The sequence below is a fragment of the Malania oleifera genome, chromosome 2, assembly GCF_029873635.1.
Source record: "Malania oleifera isolate guangnan ecotype guangnan chromosome 2, ASM2987363v1, whole genome shotgun sequence".
Lineage (NCBI taxonomy): Eukaryota > Viridiplantae > Streptophyta > Magnoliopsida > Santalales > Ximeniaceae > Malania > Malania oleifera.
In genome coordinates, this window is record NC_080418.1 from 138,548,734 (window position 1) to 138,573,049 (window position 24,316).

The window sequence follows — 24,316 nt, forward strand, 5'->3', positions numbered from 1 at the left end:
AAAATTCATGCCATTGTGGAAAAAGAAACAAATAAAAAGCTCAAGTGCCTCCGAACAGACAATAGAGGGGAGTATACTTCAAGAGAATTTGAAAGTTACTATTCACACCATGGAATTCGGCATGAGAAGGCAGTTCTTGGTGCCCCACAACATAATGGTGTGACTGAGAGAATGAATCGCACCATTTTCGAGAGAGTCAAATGCATGCTCAAAATGGCCGAACTGCCTAAGTCATTTTGGGGTGAAGCAATTCGCATAGCCTGCTATGTCATTAACAGAATTCCATCAACAATCTTAAATTTTGGCATCCCAAAGAAAGGTTGGTTAGGAAAAGACATCTCGTATTCTCATATGAAGGTGTTTGGGTGTAAAGAATTTATGCTCATACCCAAGGAACAGAGGGCCAAGCTTGATGATAAGATATATTCATCGAGTATGGCGATGAATAATTTGGCTACAAACTATGGGACACAGAAAAGAAGAAGATCATTAGAAGCAAAGATGATGTGTTCCATGAAACTGAGTTTGGAACACATAATGATGAGTATAAAGATGATATTGTAACTAACTATTTAACAAGTCCTTCTATTCCTAATAATGTCACAGGCATGGTCTTAAATTTCCACGAAATTGTCGAAACTTCCGTCAAAATTTCCGGTTTCCATCACCCTCGAAATTGAAATCGCAGTCGATTTCCGTCTTGCATAATTTCCATTGAAATCTCAACGAATCATCCCGAAATTTATCGAAATCTTGAATTTCAGAGAAACTTATCGAAATTTTAACTATACAATGAAATTTCCTTAGAATTCAAATAAGAGATTTAGGAGTGAAGTGAAATTTCTCCCTTAATTTATTTTATTTATTTTTATCGAAACAAAAAATAGAATGACAAATGCTTTTGAAATTATATGAAAAAATAAACTTACAGCAGCATTTTATTTAACCATTTATGTCTAAATTATCATTATTTGTACAATAAATAATATTTAAATTATTTATGAATTTCATTTGCATGCGCTAAATATGTTTACTATATATTATCTTACAAATATGTTTGATACACATACTATATTACAACTTTTCAACCTCATACACAACATAGATGTGTTTAACTCGTAATATAGTTGTCCTAAAACTTATATTATTATGTTTGTTAACCATTTCTAAAGTTTCACAAAGAATTACATGCTTTACTACTGATTTCCGTTATTTTTTCAAATCAAAATCGAAATTGACATCGAAATTGAAATTTCTGTCGAAATTTCCATACTTTTGCAATTTCGAAATTTTAGTCAAAATCGAAATTTAAGACCTTGGTCACAGGGGAAGAAGATGTGCAAAGAGAAGGTGACAGCGACACATCATAAGTAGGCAATGATGAGCGGGAGGAGCAACCCACCCCTGTAGAGATCGCTCAACCAAAACCAAGGCGATCAGAAAGAGAGAGAAAACAATCAACTAAATATCCTACTTCTGAGTATATCCTCGTTACTGATGAGGGGAAGCCAGAGAATTTTCAGGTTGTACAAACTCATCCTGATAAGAATTGTTGATTACAGGCCATGAAAGAAGAGATGAACTCTTTGCAGAAGAATGACACATACGAGTTAGTCAACCTTCCTCAAGACAAGAAGGCATTGAAATGCAAATGAGTTTTCAAGCTCAAAAGAGATAACAATGGCAAGCTAACGAAGCACAAAGCTCGGTTAGTGGTAAACAACTTTGGACAAAAAAAAGGTATTGATTTTGATGAAATTTTCTCTTCTGTTGTTAAAATGACATCTACTCGAGCTATTCTCAGTTTAGCAGCTAGCATGGATCTTGAGTTTGAGCAGTTAGATGTAAAGACTGTATTCCTTCATGATGATTTGGATGAAGAAATTTATATGGACCAGCCTGAAGGCTTTGAGGTAAAAAGAAAACAACACATGGTATTTAAATTGAAGAATAGTCTCTATGGATTAAAGCAGGCGCCAAGGCAGTGGTACAAGAAATTTGATTTGTTCATGAACGATCATGGTTATAAAAGAACTCTGTCAGATCCATGTGTTTACTTTAAGAGGTTCTCTAGTAACAGCTTCATAATTTTATTATTGTATGTTGTTGATATGTTGATTGTAGGATAGGGTGCTCAATTGATTACAAAATTAAAGGGAGAGATGTCCAAAGCATTCGACATGAAAATCTCGGATCAGCACAACAAATTTTGGGGATGAAATTTGTTCGTGATAGGAAGAAAAGGAAATTGTGGCTATCACAGGAAAAGTATGTTAAACGGGTGCTTGAGTGGTTCAACATGAAGGATGCTAAGCCAGTTAGTACCCTTCTTGCTGGTCGTATGAAGATGAGCAAGAAGACATGTCCTATTACTACAGAAAAAAAAAGAAGAAATGGAAGTTGTTCCATACTCCTCAACAGTTGGGAGTTTGATGTATGCAATGGTTTGCACCAGACCGAATATTGCTTACGCAGTGGGCATTGTAAGTAGATTTCTTGTCAATCCGGGGAAAGAACACTGGGAAGCAGCGAAGTGGATCCTGAGGTACTTGAAGGGAAGTTCAAAATTGTGCTTATGTTTTGGAGGTTCCGATTCAATTTTGAAAAGCTATACTGACTATGATATGGCAAGTGATCTTGATCACAGAAGATCCACATCTGGATACTTGTTTACTTTTGTAGGGGGAGCTATCTCATGGCAATCCAAACTACAAAAGTGTGTCGCTCTGTCTACAACAGAAGCTGAGTATATTGCTGCCATAGAAGCTAGAAAGGAGATGATATGATTGAAAGAATTTCTCCAAGAATTGGGACTGAAGTAAAGTGAATATGTTATCTATAGAGATAGTCAGAGTGCGATAGATTCTGAGCAAGAACTCCATGTATCATTCAAGAACAAAGCACATTGACGTGAGGTATCATTGGATACGTAAAAAAGTGGAAAACAAATCTTTACAGATTAAAAAGATTTCCACAGACAGGAACCCCTCAAATATGATGAAAAAAGTAATACCTCGGGACAAGTTTGAGTTATGCACGGGGCTAGTTGGTATGAGCTCCTACTAGGAATCCACGTGAAGTCCTCTTTCAGTTGATGGGCCTGGAAGGGGAGATTTGTTGGGGTCCAGGCCATCACCATCATGGTAGACAAACCTACCCACTCCCATTATTGTTGGGTGGCTTTTGTCAATTAAAGGGGCCGATGGCTAGGCATCTATTCAATAAAGGAGCCAGCGTGATTAGAAAATTATTCAACAAATATGGCTTGCGCATGGCCAGCGTGATGGCGATAACAACAACTCATATGAATGCAAGATTGAATTTTCTCACTTTGCGGGCAGAACGTCTCTATAAATAGAGGCATTCTACTTAGGCCAAAGACACACCGACAAAGGAGATCTCAAGAGAGCAGCAACACAAGGAGAGCTGCAAATTCTCTCTTAGCACTATTAGGGGTATATTTGTAAGAGGTGTTCCATACCTTGTGAGTGTGGTGTACAAATTGTGAGGGTAACTTTTTTGGGTTTGGGATTTATACAAAAGTTCCTTGTACCTCTCTTGTTTGTTGGGTGTCTCAAATTTTGGGCAATAATTTGGGACTGTTATTTTTGTAAGCCCCTTTATTATAGTGTAGTTTTTGCTTGGTACGCCCCTTGATTTTTACCTTCTCATTAAAGGGTTTTCCACGTAAAATTTTGGTGTCCTTATTTACTGCTTATTTACCTGCTTTATTTATTTTTCTGAAGTTACCAAATTTACCTAATGGGTAGTGTGGCGCCCATAAGCACCCATCATGCACTCAATTTTTTCATTGTGGGACAAACTCAGAAGTGGAATTCTCAACAATCTCCTCCCTACTTGTGAGTTCCAACCGCTCCCCCCTTAACAGAAACTGTCTCCCTTATGGGAGTAAGCCCAATTCCCCAACAATTGCTCAAGTGGGCCTTACCACTGGCGTCTTACATGTCTCAAGTTGCATTCCACGTGCCTCCAAACCAATCCTACTGCTCACGTCTTGACCCTATTCAGATCCATCCCAAGCCTAAATAATCCTTATTGGCCTCGATCACACATTTGATCCTCCAACTGTTAGCACATCAAGAGAATTAGCATCATGTCTCAACTTTTACGATGTCGCTCACCCAAAATTACGAACCTTTGGCTCTGATAGCACTTGTTGGGCCCCACAATACCCACTAGATAAATTAGATAACTTCAGAAAAATAAATAAAGCAGGTAAATAAGTTGTAAATAAGGACACCAAAATTTTACGTGGAAAACCCTTCAGTGAGAAGGTAAAAACCACGAGGCGCACTGGCAAAAACTCCACTACAATAAAGGGGCTTAAAAAAATAACAGTCCTAAATTTATGCCCAAAATTTAAGACACCCAACAAACAAGAAAGGTACAAAGAACTTCTGAATAAATCCCAAACCTAAAAAAGTTAACCTCACAAATTTTACACCACACTCACAAGGAATGGAACACCTCTCACAAATACGCCCCTAATAGTGCTAAAAGAAAATTCGCAACTACCCTTGTGTTGCTGCTCTCTTGAGATCTCTTCTCTCAGTGTGGCTTTGGCCCAAGCAGAATGCCTCTACTTATAGAGACGTTCTGCTCGCAAAGTGAGAAAATTCAATCTTACATTCACATGGGTTCTTGCCATCACCATCACACTAGTCATGCATCAGCCATATTTGTTGAATAATTTTCCAATCATGTTGCCTCCTTTGTTGAATAGATGCCCAACCATCGGCCCCTTTAATTGACAAAAGTCACCCAACAATAATAGGCGTGGGTAGGCTTGTCTACCATGATGGTGATGGCCTGGACCCCAACAAATCTTCCCCTTCAGACCCATCAATTGAAAAAGGGTTTCACGTGGACTCCTAGCAAGAGCTCATACCAGCTAGCCCCACGCATAACTCAAACTTGTCCCGAGGTATTACTTTTGTCATCATATCTGAGAGGTTCCTGTCTGTGGAAATCTTAATCTATAAAGATTTGTCTTCCACCTTTTCGCGTATCCAATGATACCTCACGTCAATAAGCTTTATTCTTGAATGATACATGTAGTTCTTGCTCAGATCTATCGCACTCTGACTATCTCAATAGATAACATATTCACTTTACTTCAGTCCCAATTCTTGGAGAAATTCTTTCAGTCATATCATCTCCTTTCTAGCTTCTATGGCAGCAATATACTCAACTTCTGTCGTAGACAGAGCGACACACTTTTGTAGTCTGGATTGCCATGAGATAGCTCCCCCTACAAAAGTAAACAAGTATCCAGATGTGGATCTTCTGTGATCAAGATCTCCTGCCATATTAGAATCAGTAAAGCTTTTCAAAATTGAATTGGAACCTCCAAAACATAAGCACAATTTTGAACTTCCCTTCAAGTACCTCAGGATCCACTTCGCCGCTTCTCAGTGTTCTTTCCCCGAATTAAATCTGCTTACAATGCCCACTGCGTAAGCAATATCCGGTCTGGTGCAAACCATTGCATACATCAAACTCCCAACCGCTGAGGAGTATGGAACAACTTCCATTTCTTCTTTTTCTTCTGTAGTAATAGGACATGTCTTCTTGCTCAACTTCATATGACCAGCAAGAGGGGTACTAACTGGCTTAGCATCCTTCATGTTGAACCGCTCAAGCATCCATTCAACATACTTTTCCTGTGACAACCACAATTTCTTTTTCTTCCTGTCACGAACAATTTTCATCCCCAAAATTTGTTGTATTGATCTGAGATCTTTCATGTCGAATGCTTTGTACATCTCTCCCTTTAATTTTGTAATCAATTGAGCATCTTGTCCTACAATCAGCATATCATCAATATACAATAATAAAATTATGAAGCTGTTACCAAAGAACCTCTTAAAGTAAACACATAGATCTGACAGATTTCTCTTATAACCATGAACGTTCATGAACGAGTCAAATTTCTTGTACCACTGCCTTGGAGCCTACTTTAATCCATAGAGACTATTCTTCAATTTACATACCATGTGTTGTTTTCTTTTTCCCTCAAAACCTTCAAGCTGCTCCATATAAATTTCTTCATCCAAATCATCACGAAAGAATGTAGTCTTTACATCTAACTGCTCAAGCTCAAGATCCATGTTAGCTACTAAACTGAGAATAACTCAAATTGATGTCATTTTAACAACAAGAGAGAAAATTTCATTAAAATTAATACCTTTCTTTTGTCCAAAGTTGTTTACCACTAACCGAGCTTTGTGCTTTGTTAGCTTGCCATTGTTATCTCTTTTGAGCTTGAAAACTCATTTGCATTTCAATGCCTTCTTATCTTGAGGAAGGTTGACAAACTGATATGTGTCATTCTTCTACAAAGAGTTCATCTCTTCTTTCATGGCCTGTAATCAACAATTATTATCAGGATGAGTTAGTACAACCTGAAAATTCTTTGGCTCCCCCTCATCAGTAACGAGGATATACTCAAAAGTAGGATATCTAGTTGATTGTTTTCTCTCTTTTTAATTGCCTTGGTTTCGGTTGAGCGATCTCTACAAGGGTGGGTTGCTCCTCCCGCTCATCACTGCCTACTTATGATGTGTCGCTGTCACCTTCTCTTTGCATATCTTCTTCCCCTGTGACATTATTAGGAATAGAAGGACTTGTTAAATAGTCAGTTACAATATCATCTTTGTACTCATCTTTATGTGTTCCAAACTCAGTTTCACATAACACCACATCTCTGCTTCTGATGATCTTCTTCTTTTTTGGGTCCCATAGTCTATAGCTAAATTATTTATCATCATACCCCGATGAATATGCACGGCACCGTCTTATCATCAAGCTTGGTCCTCTGTTCCTTGGGTAGGTGCATAAATGCTTTACACCCGAACGCCTTCATATGAGAATACGAAATGTCTTTTCCTGAGCAACCTTTCTCAGGGATGCCAAAATTTAAGGCTACTGACGGAATTTAATGGTGCGATTCATTCTCTCAACCATACCATTATGTTGTCGGGTACCAAGAACTATCTTCTCACGTCGAATTCCATGGTGTGAATGGTAACTTTCAAATTCTCTTGAAGTATACTTCCCTCTATTGTCTGTTCGGAAGCACTTGAGCTTTCTATCTGTTTCTCTTTCCACCATGGCATGTAATTTTTGAAAAAATTGGAACACCTGGTCTTTTGTTTTCAAAAAATAAACCCACAATTTTCGTGAAGCATTATCGATAAATGTAACAAAATATTTGTTACCTTCCAAAGTCTCCATCTCAAAAAGACCACAAACATCAGAATATACCACATCTAATATATTAGCCTTTTTGAGAGAAGACTTCTAAAATGAGACTCTGTGTTGTTTGTCATACAAACAATAATCACAGGGATTTATGGTTTTACCTTCAATAAATTGAATCAGCGATTTCTTTGTCAGAATCTGCAACCCTTTCTTGCTAATATGGGCTAACCTCCTATGCCACAGGTATGGTGAGGCATTATCCTCGACCGCATGCAATCCCTGCTTACACACCTCAACATTTGTTTTGTATAGTGAGCAACAAGCCTTTCCTTTTGCAATTACCAACGATCCCTTGGTAAGTTTCCACTTTCGGCTGCCGAAGTGACTTTCATAGCCTTCTCAATCTAAGGCAATTCATGAAATTAAATTCATGCTTAAATCAGGAACATGGCGTACCTCCTTCAAGGTCAACGTGCAACCGACATTTGTCTTTATACAGATGTCACCGATCCCTACAACCTTTGAATAGCTGGCATTGCCCATTTTCACCATCCCAAATTCTCCAGATTTGTACGCACTGAAGAATCCTTTCGTAGGAGTAGCATGATAGGACGCCGTTGTGTCAGCTACCCACTCTATTTCTAGGCTTGCCACATGCAAACACTCCTCCTTGTCTATGGAGGAAAGCACTAATATTTCCTCGTGTTCTGTTGCAGCAGTGGTATTTCTAACATTGTCTTCCCTCTGGTTACTACTTTCTCCTTGTTCTTTCTTTGGGACCCAGAAATACCGCTTTCTGTGACCCAATTGGCCACAGTTGTAACATCTAATTTTGCTTCCGGACTTAGATCTGTATGATTTGGACTTGTCACGACCTCTGGACTTGTTGCGATTATTGAAACTCCTATTCTTGCTCCTTCCTATGTCCCCTGTGACAAGAGCATGTCCGTGTCTATTTGGCTTTTTCATTCTCATGTTCAACAAAAGCGCAAATGTCACATCATTCAACTTGATGGTATCTCGTCCATGTAAAATTGTCGTCGCCAAATTATCGTAAGAAGATGGCAAGGAGTTTAGTGATAGCACAGCTTTATCTTCCTCGTCAACTTTAACACTGAGGTTTCCTAGCTACGCAATTAAACCATTAAAAACATTCAAATGTGACAAAAAATTTGTACCTTCGCTCATATGGAGCGCATACAACTGCTTCTTCAGGTACAGTTTATTTGCCATGGTTTTTGACATGTACAATCCCTCCAATCTGGTCCAGATTTTGCTGGGGCTTTCCACATCATTTACATTATTGAGGACTTCATTTGATAGGTGCAGTCGAATTGCACTCGCAACTTTCTCGTCCATAGCTACCCAATCCTCAGCTGACATGGATTCTAGCTTCTTTTCTTTACCATCTAGTGCCTTTTTTACGCCTTGTTGGATGTCCTTCATCCGCCTTTGTCATACAGAGAAATTATCATTGCCGATGAATTTCTCCACATCATATTTTACTGCCGTCATTTTTGAAAACTACCGTGAATAGTAACTCACGTGAATAGTACCCGTGAATAATAAACCACTACTCCAACTCTGATTCCACTTGTTGGGACCGGAGGAGTCCATGGATGGGCTTAATGCACATAAGTGAGCACTAACTTGATCCAAAAGCTTAAACCTATTGGGTCTTAGGCCAAACCATGTATATAAACACCCATCATGCACTCAATTTTTTCAATGTGGAACAAACTCACAAGTGGAATTCTCAACATATGTTGGGTGGTCCAGAGCTTTTTCAACCCCACAAGCTAGCTCATGGAGTGAGATTTTCCCTCACACTATAACTAACCCAGCCCCATCCATATTTTTCGATGTAAGATAATCCCAACAATCTCCTCCTCACACATCGGACTCCAAACCGGCAACACCACCCCGCATCCCGCAAAAAATGTTGAACCATGGCTCATATTTAAAACCTAAAACGTCAAGTTTCCTACCCAAATCAGCCTCTTCTTTTTTATATTCTTGGAGACACCAGCCTCTAATCCCTCCGCAAAACCATAATCAACAGCTAACTGAAACTTCTATTGTTATCATCATTAACATCACGTATAGTTTCTAAAACCAAACTAAAATCGTCCCGCTTATGTTCTAAATGTTGATTCGTTCCATGCTCAGAACTCTTATGTTAGGACTGGAGAAGCCCATGGGTGGGCTTAATACATATGGGTGAACACCAACTTGACCCAAAAGTTTAAGCCTATTGGGTCTTGGGCCCAACCATGTCCATCATCCACTCTAATTTTCCAATGTAGAACAAGCTCACAAGTGGAATTCTCAACAATCTCTCCCTCACTTGTGAGTTCCAACTACTCCCCCTTGAACGGAAACTGTCTCCCTTATAGGAGCAAGCCCAATTCCCCAACAGTTGCTCAAGTGAACCTTACCACCGGCGTCTTACGTGCCTCATATTGTATTCCACGTGCCCCCGAACTAATCCTACCTCCCACGTCTTGATCCTATTCGGATCCATCTCAGCCTAGATGATCCTTATTGGCCTCAGCCACGCACTTGGTCCTCCAACTGTTAACACGTCAGGAGAATTAGCTTCCCATCTCAACTTTTACGATGTCGCTCACCCAGAGTTACGAACCGTCGGCTCTGATACTACTTGTTAGGACCGGAGGAGCTCATACACATGGATGAACACCAACTTGGCCCAAAAGCTTAAGTCTATTGGGTTTTGGGCCCAATCATGTATATAAGTACCCATCATCCACTCTAATTTTTAAATGTGGGACAAACTCACAAGTAGAATTCTCAACATCTTAAGCATCAGTTCCAAGCTTGTTTTGCAAATGAAGAAAATAAGTTAAATTTTCAATACAAGATTTTTCATTATTTGGGATCCCAGATAAGCTTTTATTATTTAAAAACTACCGTAAACTTCAGTACAAAGGTAAAGGTGATAGTACTCCGCAATCGAAAAAAGAAAAAAGAAACAGAATTTAACATATCAAATTATTCAACTGAAAATTAAAATAAATTGAGCTTGCATAATACATTTGTTTTCAAGTATTATTTTTGAAAAAACAAAAACAAAAATGAGGGGACAAAAAAGCAAGTAATACCCACAAAAGTAATACAAAAGAAGGATAAGTCTTAAAAGACAACAAAATAGCTTACTTGTGATCATGCCCATCCACCAAAGAGGCTCCAGGAGGTATGAATACCCACCGACTCCTACAAAGTGCAAAGCTCATGAAGACCCAGAACCCATTATAGAAAATTCAAAACTGAGCAAAGCTAAATGAAAATTGGGAACAGCAAAGAACATGCCCAATAGAAAAAATCGAAAACCCATTAGAGAATATTCAACATTCAGAAGAAATCTGAGGAATTTCATAAGGAGTAGTGAGAAATAATTAACCAGCTCGGACCCCAGAAGCAGCAGCAGCACGCCTGAGGCCTTTCTTCTTGATGATGAAGCTTGCCCCTATGAAACCACTGGATAAGAGAGCCAGAACAAAGCCTTTTAGGTTATCTGCAGAGAAACTCATCTCGAATCTCCTTCAGTTCCGTGTCTTCTCCTCCTCCTCCCCTTCATCGAAATCTTCAAATCGTACAAACATCCACTGTTCGGCCATGATTTCCTGATCTCTTTAATTGCTCTGTATTTTTGTTAATTATAATTATGCAATTAGTGGGATTTGCTATTGTGCAACTCAATACAGAAAATCAATGTTTGTTCTCCTGGAATGAAAATAATAATAATACGAACAAACAATAACTTTGCGTCACTTCTGGCATGATAAAATGGGATAAGAAATTAATAAAAATATTTTTAAAAAAATTAATAAATTAATAAATAAGTGATAAATTCTATTTATTTTATTCTAATATATTAAATTTGAATAAATATTTTGATATCACTTTACATCAAACTTAATCAAAATTAAACTGACTTTATTACAAATTATATCGGAATAAATTATAATTATTGATAAAGCTTAAATTATATCTGGAATACTAATTTTGAGTCTTAAATTTATATTTTTATATATTTAAATAAAATTTAACTATATTATATTTTATCATAATTCATGTAAATTAAATTTAAGTTTAAAATTCAAAAAAATATTAGTCTCTATTTGGATTAATGAATTTGTTTGAGAAAAAGAAAGAAAAAAAAAATTATTGACTTTTTGAGTCCGATCTCTATTTTGATGCCAACAAAGCATCTGATTCATATTTCAGCACACACATAAGAATTAAGGAAAATGAAAGCCAAGACGAATCTTAATGCATATATACCTAGCGTACTCCATGAAGTGAAGAGTAAAAGATCAAAGAGAAGACATTATATTGCATTTAGTTTTATATTTGGTCTATAATATAATGCATCGCATGTATGATATGGATGATAAGCTCAAGATGGTTGTAGACTGACCCTAGGGACCAGTACTTTTTACAGAAATTCTTTGTTTAAATAACTAATTGGTTAGGATCAAAGATTAGGGTTAAAACGAAGTTTACAAAAACTTCGGTCGACCAACGCCAGATTTTTGGGTTTAATTTAAAACCTAAGTCTTAAACTAACCTTAGAACCCCATGCACATAAATGAAAAATCCCTTAAAATAAAATGTCACATTTATACAAAAAGAGATAAAACTTAGGGTTAAAATCATGTTCTTAAATAATCCCGATCGACCGAACCCTTTTGGTAATAACCAGCTTGGTCGATCGAATACTTATAGGCTGAAAAGACTAAGTCTCGGTCGACCAAATCAAACTAGTAATAACTAGTTTGGTTGACCGAACAACTCATTAGCTAAAAGTCAAAAAATTGACTAAGCTTCAGTCGACCGAACCCCAGGCAGTGTAAAAGCCTTAGTCGACCAAACCGGTCAGAAGTCAACAAGTTGACTTCTCATGGTCTATCACTCTAAAATGAACGTATCGTTCTTGGTCGACAGAACCGGAATGTGTTTGACCCCCAACTATTTGGCCGACTGTTTGTGTAGTTCAAATTAACCACGGTCGACCAAAGCACATGAGCAGTCAACCGAACCTTAGCTATGGTCAACTAAACCTACGAAGGGTTCAAAATCCCCTTGAGATGGTCGACTATTTCCGTAGTTCAAAATCACCACGGTCGACCGAACTTATTGATTTGGTCGACCGAACCTTGAATATGGTTGACCGAACCTCTCAGGTTGGTCAATTTTTTACCATAGTAAACGAGGTTATTTTTAAACTAAACATCATTAATCATTTTTTAAAATGACCTCTGTGTCCCCAATGGTCATATTTTTTGCCTAACTCTATATATACCCCTTCATAACTCATAATTAGTGAGATGATTAGTTAGAAAACCCACTCAAATATTCGACATTTTTTCATCTTCCTAAGCTTATTTTTCATCCTCTCTTAGTTATTACTTTGAAAAATCATTTTCAAAAGAGTGCTTTATTTATCTTGGGTATTTGTTTTACAAAACAAAAATTTATTTACTCTCATATTACATTCTATTTTGAGTATATTATTCGAGTGTCTCCCACTAATTTTCTCGTGACAAATAGTTTTGGGAAAACTTTTATTGGTTAAATCTTCGAAAAACTTGAGCACATATATATGTATCATAATATATTTTGTGTTGGGAAAGTCCTCTTGCATTTGTGCTCACATTGATGTACATTATTTTGTAAGATCATTAGAAAACAAAAAACCCTAGCTTCCTTTGGACAAATTTTTTGAAAATCTTTTGGGAAGAGATCTTTTGGGGTTGAATCTTTGAAATATACATAGTATACATTTTACTCAAAAATTCCAAAAAGTTATTTTGAGAAAAATCACCATTCTCACATTGAGCTTATTTGTATATCATACGTGAGTGTATTTGTGTTTTATTGTTGTACACATCTGTTTAGTATAAAAAGCACATTTGATTGTACACAAATTATTGATTATCTGTTGTATTCCCGATGGGTTGTTGGAAGAGAGAGACTAGCCCTATGAATAGTCCCAAACTTGCTCAGACCTGGTTAGAAGAGCACCGGACTGGTTCAGATCGAGTTAGGAGAACTAGGTACATCATCATGGTAAAGTGTTATAAAAGGTGTCGCTCCACCCGCAAATGAGCAACTTAGTGGAATACTCTTATTTGTGAGCTTGAGGCAGGGATGTAGGCGGTATTGGACAAACTCCGATAACATATTGTGTGTCTACTTTTAATTTCTCGCACTTTATATTCCCGCACAAGTATGTTATATTTGATATATTGTGAATGTTGCGCATGATTTAACTTCCGCATATTATTTTTATCTGCACAATTGGTATATACTTAGAAAAACCCTAGGTTGCTAAATATTGCTAATATCTGGTTCAACCTAAGAAGAAGTTTTAAAATTCCAATTCACACCCCTCTTAAGAATACACCAATTCCAACAAAAATAAAACATCCATTTTTCATATATTTTCTTTCAATATATAAATTTCTAATAGAAATAAAAATTTCTTATAATACGATTAAAATTTAAAAAAAAAACAATTGATAATTATATGTAAAATTAAATTTTTGTTCTTTGATTCATGTTTTACATTTTATTATCCTTTTCACTTCTTTGATTACCAAATGTGAGAAAATGGATTCCTTTCTTCATATATTCCTTAAGGCCCTATTTGAAGCCAAGAAGAAAAATAATATGATTCCATTTAAATCAAATGTTTTACTTGATAAAGGGAAAGAAAAATAAAAAATAATGAAATTCTTTTTTTAATTGTTTTTATTTTTTTATGAAATACAATTAATGGGCAATGAGTGGATGGAATACTCTAAGATATTCTATTGGAGATTATCATTACATTATCTACATACTCTATGTAAGAACACCATTTCATATGCAAATGAATTTCGTATGTATGAAATGTGGGATCTTAATAACTAGATGGGAATAACTACAATAACACTTAAACACCTTGTCAAGTGTGTGAGATTTAGCTATTAGGTATTTAGTCCATCCAATTCATCAATCATCCATTTAATTTTTCGATAGGGATAATATTTACAAATACAAATTTTTCAACAATCTTCCATTTACTTGTAAGTCTCTATATTTTTCCTTTACATTGGAACCGTCTCTTTTGGGGAGTGGGCTCAATTCTCCAACTATTGTTTAAGTGGCCTTTATCGCCGCAACTTACATACCTCATATTATATTCTATGTATGTGCCTCCAAACTAATTTTACCTCCTACATTTTGACCTCAATTGGACCCATTTACCTAGTCTAAATGATTCTTTTCTAACTCAATCACAGACTCGGTTCTTAATTGTTAGATTGTTGAGAAAATTTACTTTCACATCTTGATTTTGCGATTTTTGTTGTTCGCATAAAGTTATGAGCCATTGGTTTTAATACCATTTATTAGCATTGGAAAGCCTTCATATGTTAAATTTTTATGTCAAGTTAGTGTTCATCCGTGCATATCAAGTCGAATATAAGACTTTTGAATGCTAACAAAGTACATGATTCTCTAATTATCATAGTGGGTGAATAACATGTTAAACTATGTTATTTTATTTACTAATCTTTCTAATCACATAAATTTAGCAAGATGGCTATGTGGTGATTGTTGTCACGCCCCGAACCCAGCAATTGGATTCAAGGGTAAATAAGCAACCTAACATGTCTCTGTATCATACAAATCATCAATGACACAGTACAATGAATGAGGGTCCGACCCCATGGGGTTCCTGTATACCCTATACACATTCATATACATTACAGATACACAGCGAAAAAAGGTCCTTCTATACATATTCTGCACCATACCAGAGTCTATACAAAAAGGAATCTAGGTTCCATAATACAAAACAAAAACCCAGGTGCCAACCATACCTCAAAAATGACAACCCGAAACGAAAAGTCCTAAAAGTTACATAAGCGTTATCCGTAGTACACCGACCACTACGCTCCTAACACAAAGACGCTAGTTCCGGTTACTCGAAAGACCTGAAAAATATGTACGTACAGTAGGGGTGAGACACCTCTCAGTAAGACAGATCTAGGTTATATCGGTGTGTGGCATATGAGTGTTATCATGACATAAAACATACACAGTTCAATGTAATTCCAGTATTTTCACAAAACAGTTCCAGTACAATGCATCACACGCACACACTCATGATTAAGTAATCTAGTGTTCTCACACCCTTCGACCCGAAGCCAGCCCGCATTACACGACGTCCCCGGCACATGGTGTAGCCTCAGGCTCCCATGGCATCGTACCGATACAACTTGTGGATCCACACCCTTCGATGATCAGCTGGTAAGGCTCATGCCCTTTGATATAAAGTCGGACACTCTTGCCAAACATGACAAGTGATATTTCACACCCTTGGATATAGAGCCGGACACTTTTTCACAACCTGGAACAATTCAGAACTTAGATCCTATTTCATTGCAGTAAAACACAACTTGTAAAAACCCAGAAAATTTTAAATAATTTGAAATAATAGGGAAGATAGAAGGGAAGAAAGAATAAATTCGAAAGGTGGCAGCAAACATTCGTCAACGAATAGACTGGTCTCATCGACGAATGTTTTTCTTAGCTCGTTGACGAGAGTACGTGTCTCGTTGACGAGGAATTACCGAGAGGGGTTTTTCGCATGACTGAAATTCGTCAACGAGTTGGATGTTTCGTCGCCAAATTGTGTATAGAACTCGTCGACGAATCAACGTGTCTCGTCGACGAATTCCAGCATATAAATAGTGGATTTCTTTAATTTCAGTGCAAATTTCTTGCATGTTCTGTTTCTCTCTCTAAAAATTCAGCCCTTCCACCTTCTCTCTTCGATTCCAAGCCAAATTTACCTAGGAAGATTCTCTGCAATATAGGTGGAGTGGATTTTGATTTGAGTAGTTTGGGAAACATCCCAAAACCAAGGTAAGTGAATTATTTTGGAATTTCTTTAACAAATATTGTCCTTTGGAGCTTAGGAAGTATTATAGGAGTATTATACTAAGATTTGAGGAAGTTGGAAATTTTGGATTACAAGGTCTCATTTTGTTGATTTTGGGTCGAATTTTGAGGAGCAGGTAAGGGGAAATATTTTATAATGACTTTTTCATAATTTTAAACGACTAGTTTCGAGTATGAATTTTTATATACATACAGGTATAATTTTCTAAACCTTGATGGTCTTGAAATGTTGTTTTTTTTTTTTTATAAATAAATTATATTGGGAAAAATCATGTGGTTGAAACCATTTTTGATAATTAAATGATTGTGGACATTGTGGAATGAAGAATTATTGAGAATGCGAATATTGTTTGACTATGAATTCTGGCCGGTGGAATATGCTGATGTGGTGTTTATTGTGGTAGAATTATGTATATGTTGAATGATTGGTTGTTGTTGATTCGGGTTGTGGTTCATGTAAATTACGATATAGCGTTGGCAATGGTATAAGGAGGTCGTTATATCGTACCAGGTATAACCTTCATATAACATTGGTAGTGGTATGAGGAGGTCTTTATATGGATGTTTATATTGGGAGGTAAACATTGGCATGGTATGAGGAGGTTGTTTACCTATTTACTATTAACGGAGTGTTATTTTGTGTCCTGTGTGGACATTTATGCTGTGATTTGATTAGTCCTGTCTGGACCAGTCCTATGTGGACATTTATACTATGTTTTGGTTAGTCTTGTGTGGACACTTATGTTGTGATTTGTTAAGGTCCTGTGTGAACGATTACATGATATGTGGATGTAAACCCTGTGTGGGTAAAAATTGGAAATTGTATGAATATTCTATGTGGATTGATTGTGATATGGGTATAAGTGTGACTTTAATTAATTAAGTATTTATGGTATAGTAGATTACTCCATCCGAGGGCTTGCTGAGAAAGGCGAGTACTCTGGTAATTAGTTGTGGGTACTGGAGTAAAGGGAAGCCACTTGTATGGGTGGGCGATCTTCCCTATTCTCGGTGACTTTACCTAAATACACAACCTGAAAGCTTATTGAGAAAGGTGAGTGTCCTAGTGTTAGCACTAGAGTAGAGGGAAACTACTTGTATGGGCGGGTAGATTTCTCCATTCTTAGGAATTACCAATAAAATATTGATGATTGTGGAATGTGATTGGTTGGCAAAGTCATTGACTTTGTGTGATTATGGGCACGATATTTTGGGTTACTTGTGGAACGTGGATGCATTTTGGATAGATATTTTAACTGTATATTAAACACTTTAGCCACATACTGTTATAAACTATTTCTTCCTTACTGAGAGGTGTCTCACCCCGTCATATGTTAAATCTTTTCAGGTTATTCGAGTGATCGAACTTAGATAGCTCTAGGGTAGGGTAGTTTTGTGAGTGGGACTTAAATGGTTATGTTTTAATTTTTATGTATTATTATGTTTCTTTCATGTTTTGTAATGTTGAGAACGTGGATGTGTAAAATGAGTTTGGTGATGTATGATTATAGAACTTTGGTACAATATATATTTCGAGGTATTATATTATTATTTTTCCGATGCGTTAATGGTATCAGAGACGCGTGTCGATCTCTTAACACTCCGGGCCCCACGTGGCAGGTCCGAGACATTACCCAACTCATGCATGTTCATATAACTAAACAATCCACATCCATTTGGTAATCTAAAATCATGATTTTTCAGAAATATAGAGTTTAAACAAGTCAAGGCACGACCATCCCTATAACGCAATATATATCACAATATATTCACGGTTTTCCAACAAAACCATAGATGTAACCCAATGCCCCCTTTTCCCCAAAACTGTAACATGGAAAACCCATAATTTTACCCGTTAGATACTCTCAAATGACACAAAGAACCGTGAACCACCGTTCTACAGAATCTGATTTAAAAAATAACCGACATAAACAAAATCCCCTTACCTTTCCCTAAACGACAAATCCCAAACTCTACGGCTCCTAAACAGCGATCCAAGTTCTCAAAATCTATAAAACACAGTGCAGAAAGTACTGACAATTCCATTCCCTACAAAACTACTGAAACGAAAATGAAAATCGAGCCTTACCTCGATTTTACGCCAAAACCCAAAAATGCCCGAAATGAAAATTCGTTCCACAAATCTTGAAGAGAATCCTTCCCTGATCCTCGTGGTAACGTCGGATCAACGATTCCAGCAACATACGACAAGGAAATCTAGATAGAGAGAGAGAGAGTGCCCTTCAAGTTCTAGAGAGAGAGAGGGGATATTTTGATTACTTAGCTTAGAAGAAAAGGAAATGGATATTTATAGCCCTTTGACTTGGCCAACCTCGTCGACGAAATGGCAACTTTGTTGACAAGCCAATGTAGACGGTTCGTCGATGAAATGGTGGCCTTGTCGACGAGCCTGAGATTCCCGGTTTCCTGAAACCTCTCGGCTTCTCCTCATCGACGAGCACCTGAAATTCGTCGCTGAGTAGTAAAGGACCTTCGTCGACGAAGCCTGCTCAATTACCATTTTACCCTTCTCTTCATTAACTTATTCCTTATATCACGGTTCAAGTTCTTACAATTGTAGTGATTGCATTGTGGTGGTTAAGATGGCAAAGTAACAATAATGAAGTATACAAAGTAAAAAATAAAAAAATGGTGGTTGTTGGTTGCCATACAACATGAAAATACAATAATGGAGAAGAAACAATTAAAACGGGGAATAGTTGTTATGAAAATGATGCACATTTAATTTCTACAACTAAAACAATTGATGTGTATAAATATGAATACGCATCGATCTAGATTGTGATTATAGTTGATAGTATTAAGAAAAATTATTAAGATCTTGAATCTGGTGTCTCAAATCATGTCTTGGCTACTCATAAGGGAGCGATTTCAAAAAGTCTAGTGTAATTGAAACATTAACTATATGGCAATGTTGTGGTGAAAGTTGAGAGAAAACTATATGCATAACTATGATGGTAAGTGTCAGCTTGCTACTAATGATGGTAAATGCCAGCCCCTTGATCACTTGATGTCATCAAGACAAGTACTTTCTTTAAGCCATATGCTAAGGTAGCATCAAGGGGTGGGAATAACCTCTCATGTGATGTCTCATGAATTTTAAATGGTTTATAATACACTACATTTCTAAGAAGGGAGTATACAAAGTTGATATGTTTTGGTGGATGCTTGACATAAATAGAGATGGACATGGTTGTGTTCATGTTCTTTGACAACATTGCTAGAGTTGTTGGTTTTTGTTATGTCTCAGATAGTTAAATTAGTTGTGTGTATATATCAAATGTTATAATGTCATATGGTACATGTTCATGAATAAAGAGTAAGATGATTGAGGGGAAATTATACACAATACAAAGATTTGACTTGTAGGCCAAATATAGTGTCAATGACATAGGCTAGTTAACCAAGTAGGGCAGTTAATTAACAATTTCTTGTAAAGATTAACTTGCACTCCCCTATCTAAAGGATAACATATATTTTCAATACTCTAAAACATTATATCCATGCAAGTGAAGATATAAATGGTTAATGCTTTGTTGACACATAGTAGTTGCATTTAGCACAATTTATGCAATTGACGTTATCAACAATAAACCCTTGACAGTTAAAAGTGTCAATTGGTTTAAACTAACATGTTGCTTGCCAAAAATACCAAAAAATTTGTGTCTAGGTATTCATGTATATTATTAAGTTTATTTTTTCGGTTTAATAAAAGAGTAAGGTTGGAATGTATTGCTCCTACAAGTTGCCTAACTAGTGCGTGTGTGTGCTATATTGTTCCTACGCATGCAAATAACAAACCAACAAATTTGATTATGGGATATTAGTTGAACCATATAGGACTTGGTACCACATAGTCAATAAAAATGTGTAAGAAATTTAAACCTTTTGATAGTAACAAATACTTAGCATACACCTTCAGTAAATAATAAGATTCGTTACTATTAATGCACATCACCAACAACATGGACAATATAATTAGCCGCAAATCTGAATCTCATATGTTTAGTTACTTTGAGGAGGATGGAAAGTAATGGAGGAGGGGCAGAAACTAAGGTTACATTTGGTTTGCGGAATGTTTATTCTCAAGAACAGATTGGTTTTAGTAAGTTAGTTACAATTAATTATACAACAAATTATGTTATTACTATAAAGCAAAAAAAAAAAATGTGCAACATATTTTGAGTCCACAAAAAGGACTAAAGAAAGAATAACTACTCCCAAATTTCATCATGGAGACTTTTATTCCTTTCTTATTATATGTTGGATGAAATAATTAGGAATACACAAAGAATAACTATTCCCTCGATTCCCAAAATTTAAACTATATTCTATCTTATTCCAATGAATAGGTATTTGTTGTAATATGTGGCTCATATCTTGAGTGGAATGTATGTATAAAGAGAAAACATGGTTGAAAACAGAGTTGCTAGCTTATAGGAAGAAACCGTTGACGGTTTGCTGAAACCATCGATGGTTTTGTCAGGTTCAGAAGAAACAGTCGACTGTTATGCTGTGTTACATCAACTATTTGGTCTCGGCTTCAAACTGTCGATGGTATGTCTAATACCTTCAACAATTTTGCTTAGTTACTCAGCGTTGGTTTTCAAATTTTGAATTGGGAAGTTGTATAGGTTGGGTTTCAGGGGAAAAACCTTGGGGAGGGTTGTATATACATGTTGTATGTTGTAATCAATAAGTATTTTGACAGAAGATAGTGAAAAAGCACTGTTGTTTGCTCTCGTGGATGTAAGCATTGCCGAACCATGTAATTATTCATGTCATTGTTTTATTGCTTTCATATAATCTGCATGATTGTATTTTCTGTATATTTCACCATTGGTTGCTGCGTTGTATGATCGTTTGTTTATGTTGTGCATTCATTTATACTACAATTTGGTATCAAAGCATTTGGTTACAATGGCTTCTGGAATTTCTTCTGCAAAGTTTGATATTGTTAAGTTCGATTGAATAGGAAATTTTGGACTATGGCAGAGAATAGTTAAAGATCTATTAGTGCAGTAAGGTATGGTGAAGACATTATATGGAGGTCAATCAGAACGCATGGACGAAATAAGTTAAAAGGAATTGGAAGTGAAGGTTGTGGCAACTATCAGGTTTTGTTTGGCCGATGACGTGTTGTATCACGTCATGGAAAAGGAATCTCCTATGGCTATTTGGTAGAAACTGGAAAGTCGGTATATGTCTAAATCTTTAATGAACAAGTTGTATCTTAAGCAGAAGTTGTATTGACTTAAGATGGCGGAGAGTTCGTGTAATAATCGGGAAAAAATTAAAAAAAATAAAATAATAATAATAATAATAATATTAATTAAACATTATTAAATTGGATTTATTAGATAAATAATGTAATGGATATATAGAAATATATATATATATATATATATGTATATATATGATATTTAAAAGTAAAGTTATATATATAAATATAAAGTAACTTCCTCAGGAATGAAGTTGAAGAAAGCAGTGCCCCCCTCCCCTAGGCGTTCACTCACGCCTCTCACTCTCCGTCTCTCTCCTCCGTCTTCCTCTTCTCTCTCCTCATTTTCTCAGCAAATATTCTTCCGATTGGAAAACGGAAGATATCGTTGAGTTCCTATCTCCCCCACCGACATTCCTACCAGAGTGGATTTATCGTAGGAACGACATAGACACCACTCATGAGGAAAGGTATACTCCCTCTTTTTCCTTAATTTCTCCTTAAATCTTTAGCTAAATCGACTATCGAACACCACCTTTGGGTCCTAGTCTCAATCGTCATCATTTTGGCCGAAGCAAATTTTCAATTTCTTGGTCCTAGGCACCACTCTAAAGCGAGAGTGAGATTTAGGAAATTAAGAAAATTGGTTATTTTCGGGAGTTTAATTGTTATTTGAAATTTATGAGCCTAAGAAATGTTAAAATTGTATTTTATATAGGGTTGATTTGATTAAATTAGGGTTATTGAATTAGGGTTCGGGTGAGCGCCGTAGGCATCGTTTTGGGGTCCTTGCAGGCGTAGTTTAGGAAATCAGGTAAAGGGAATATATTAAATCAAGATTTTTGAGGAAATAACTCGTGAAAAATGGAAATTTTATGATATATGTATATGATTTTCATGTGAGTTCTAAAAAGCCGACCATTTAAATTGTAAAATTCTGAGCTTAGGACTGTTCTACTAGGTATTATTTGTGAAAATGGAAAGTTTAAAACAATAGATTTTTTGGATAATGGTGTAACAAATTAAATGTATATTTTTAGTATATGAATGATGAATGCGGGTTGACTTATTTTATAGTAAACGTATTAAATATGTTGTTAAATTGTGTGGCATGAGTAAAATAAAGTTTTTGTGTTAAACTATGATATATCTATGAGATGCAGGAAATATTGGAAAGGCATTGAGAATTTAAATGTGATTTGATTTATTTTGCATGTGTTTGATAATGTTAAATTACAATGTATGGTTTGAGAACTCCGATGGACCACAAAAAGGGCACAGTACTGTTGCGGATATGTATGGTAGAGCAAGTGCACCCACACGTCTTAGATAGAGTGTGGAGACGGGATGGTAGATTGTGCTGGGAAGGGTAGTGTCAATGTCACGCCCCGAACCCGTAGGTGGGTCCTAGGTGTGAATAAAGTAACCTAACCTGTCTCTGTATCAATTTAAACGTACATGATACAATACATAAAAGGGGTCCGACCCCGTGGGGTAAATGGATGCCCATATACATACACACAATCATCCATACTCATCCATAATTTGCAACGAAATACGGTCTTTTATACAATAATAGTATCACACCAGAGTCTATACAACTAGGATATACATTCCCATAATTACAACACATACTCCAAGTGTCCACAAAACTATACTGACAACCTGGATACAAAAACTCGTACCTAAAAGGTATTAGTAGTAGCTGCGACACCCCTTGCTTTCGGACGCTAGGATGCTACTTACCGCTACCTGAAGGACCTGAAAAACATTGTACGTACGTTCGGGGTGAGACACCTCTCAGTAAGGAAGAAAACAGTTTATATCAGTGTGTGACATACCGATGTCATTTTACATACTTAACACTATACATACAATACAGTTTGAAACAATTCGTACAGTTTCATACAGTTCTATACAGTTCCAGTATTTTCAGAAAACCATTCCAGTTCATACGATACCCAAAACATACATACATACATATATACGGTCAGTGTCATCACACTAGTTTGCAACTACACAAGGTCACCCTATCTCACAGCGATTACATTGCTCCATATGCAACTACGCTTCGACGAACAAGGCCCAATAGTGATTACATTGCTCCATATGCAACTACACTAGGTCACCTAGTCTCACAGCGATTACATTACTACACATGCAACTACGAAGATCTACGACTCAGGCCCAATAGTGATTACATTGTTACATATGCAACTACACAAGGTCACTTAGTCTCACCACGATTACATTGCCACATGCAAAACTACGTTGCGACAACCTAGGCCCACAGTGAATCCATTGCTTCATACGATGTAGCATATAACTCACACCACTTCGGTGACCAACTGGAATTAGACTGGTGATATTTCACACCCTCGGATATAGAGCTGGACACTCTTGCCTATGGTAGTTAACCGATCCATGGCACAGCGTACGGCAATTAGCCACCACACATCTGTTTCGGCGTACGGTAGTTAGCCGCCTCATAGCCAATTTCACAAAACCTGAAATCATTTTGGAACTCACGTTCCTATACATTTCAGCGTACGGTAATTAGCCGCCATATAGTTGCTTTACAAATACCTGGAACAAATACATATATCCATACATACCACACTTAATTAGTTTACGGCAAATCATATCAATTACAATTTCAAGTATACAGTTTATGCAAATATGGATTACGATCACCTCAATAATATAGTTTCAACAAAACCAACCGTTTTCCAAACAAAGTAGAGATGATACTCGAAATCTCCAATTTTCCCAAAAACTGTAACCCGAAAATCCCACATTTTTACCCGATAGATTTCCCCAAATAAGTTGCCAAAACATACATATGATCGTAGCCTACAGGCTTACCGACCCTGA

The 24,316-nt window shown here is 36.6% G+C and overlaps 1 protein-coding gene across 4 annotated transcripts in view; it reads right to left on the bottom strand.

Annotated features, from left to right (window-relative positions):
* Nucleotides 1-11,009, bottom strand: part of LOC131148957 (probable magnesium transporter NIPA3) — a 43,080-nt gene extending 32,071 nt beyond the window's left edge. The window contains exons 1-2 of one of the 4 annotated variants that reach the window (XM_058098941.1): nucleotides 10,646-11,009; nucleotides 10,402-10,458 (exon numbers count right to left, since the gene is read on the bottom strand). In XM_058098941.1, the coding sequence (XP_057954924.1) occupies nucleotides 10,402-10,458; nucleotides 10,646-10,775 (187 nt within the window). In that variant the 5' untranslated portion in view covers nucleotides 10,776-11,009. The remainder of the gene's footprint in view (nucleotides 1-10,401; nucleotides 10,459-10,645) is intronic. The other 3 variants (XM_058098940.1, XM_058098942.1, XM_058098943.1) reach the window with 3 other exon arrangements.
* Between the last annotated feature and the right edge of the window lie 13,307 nt (nucleotides 11,010-24,316).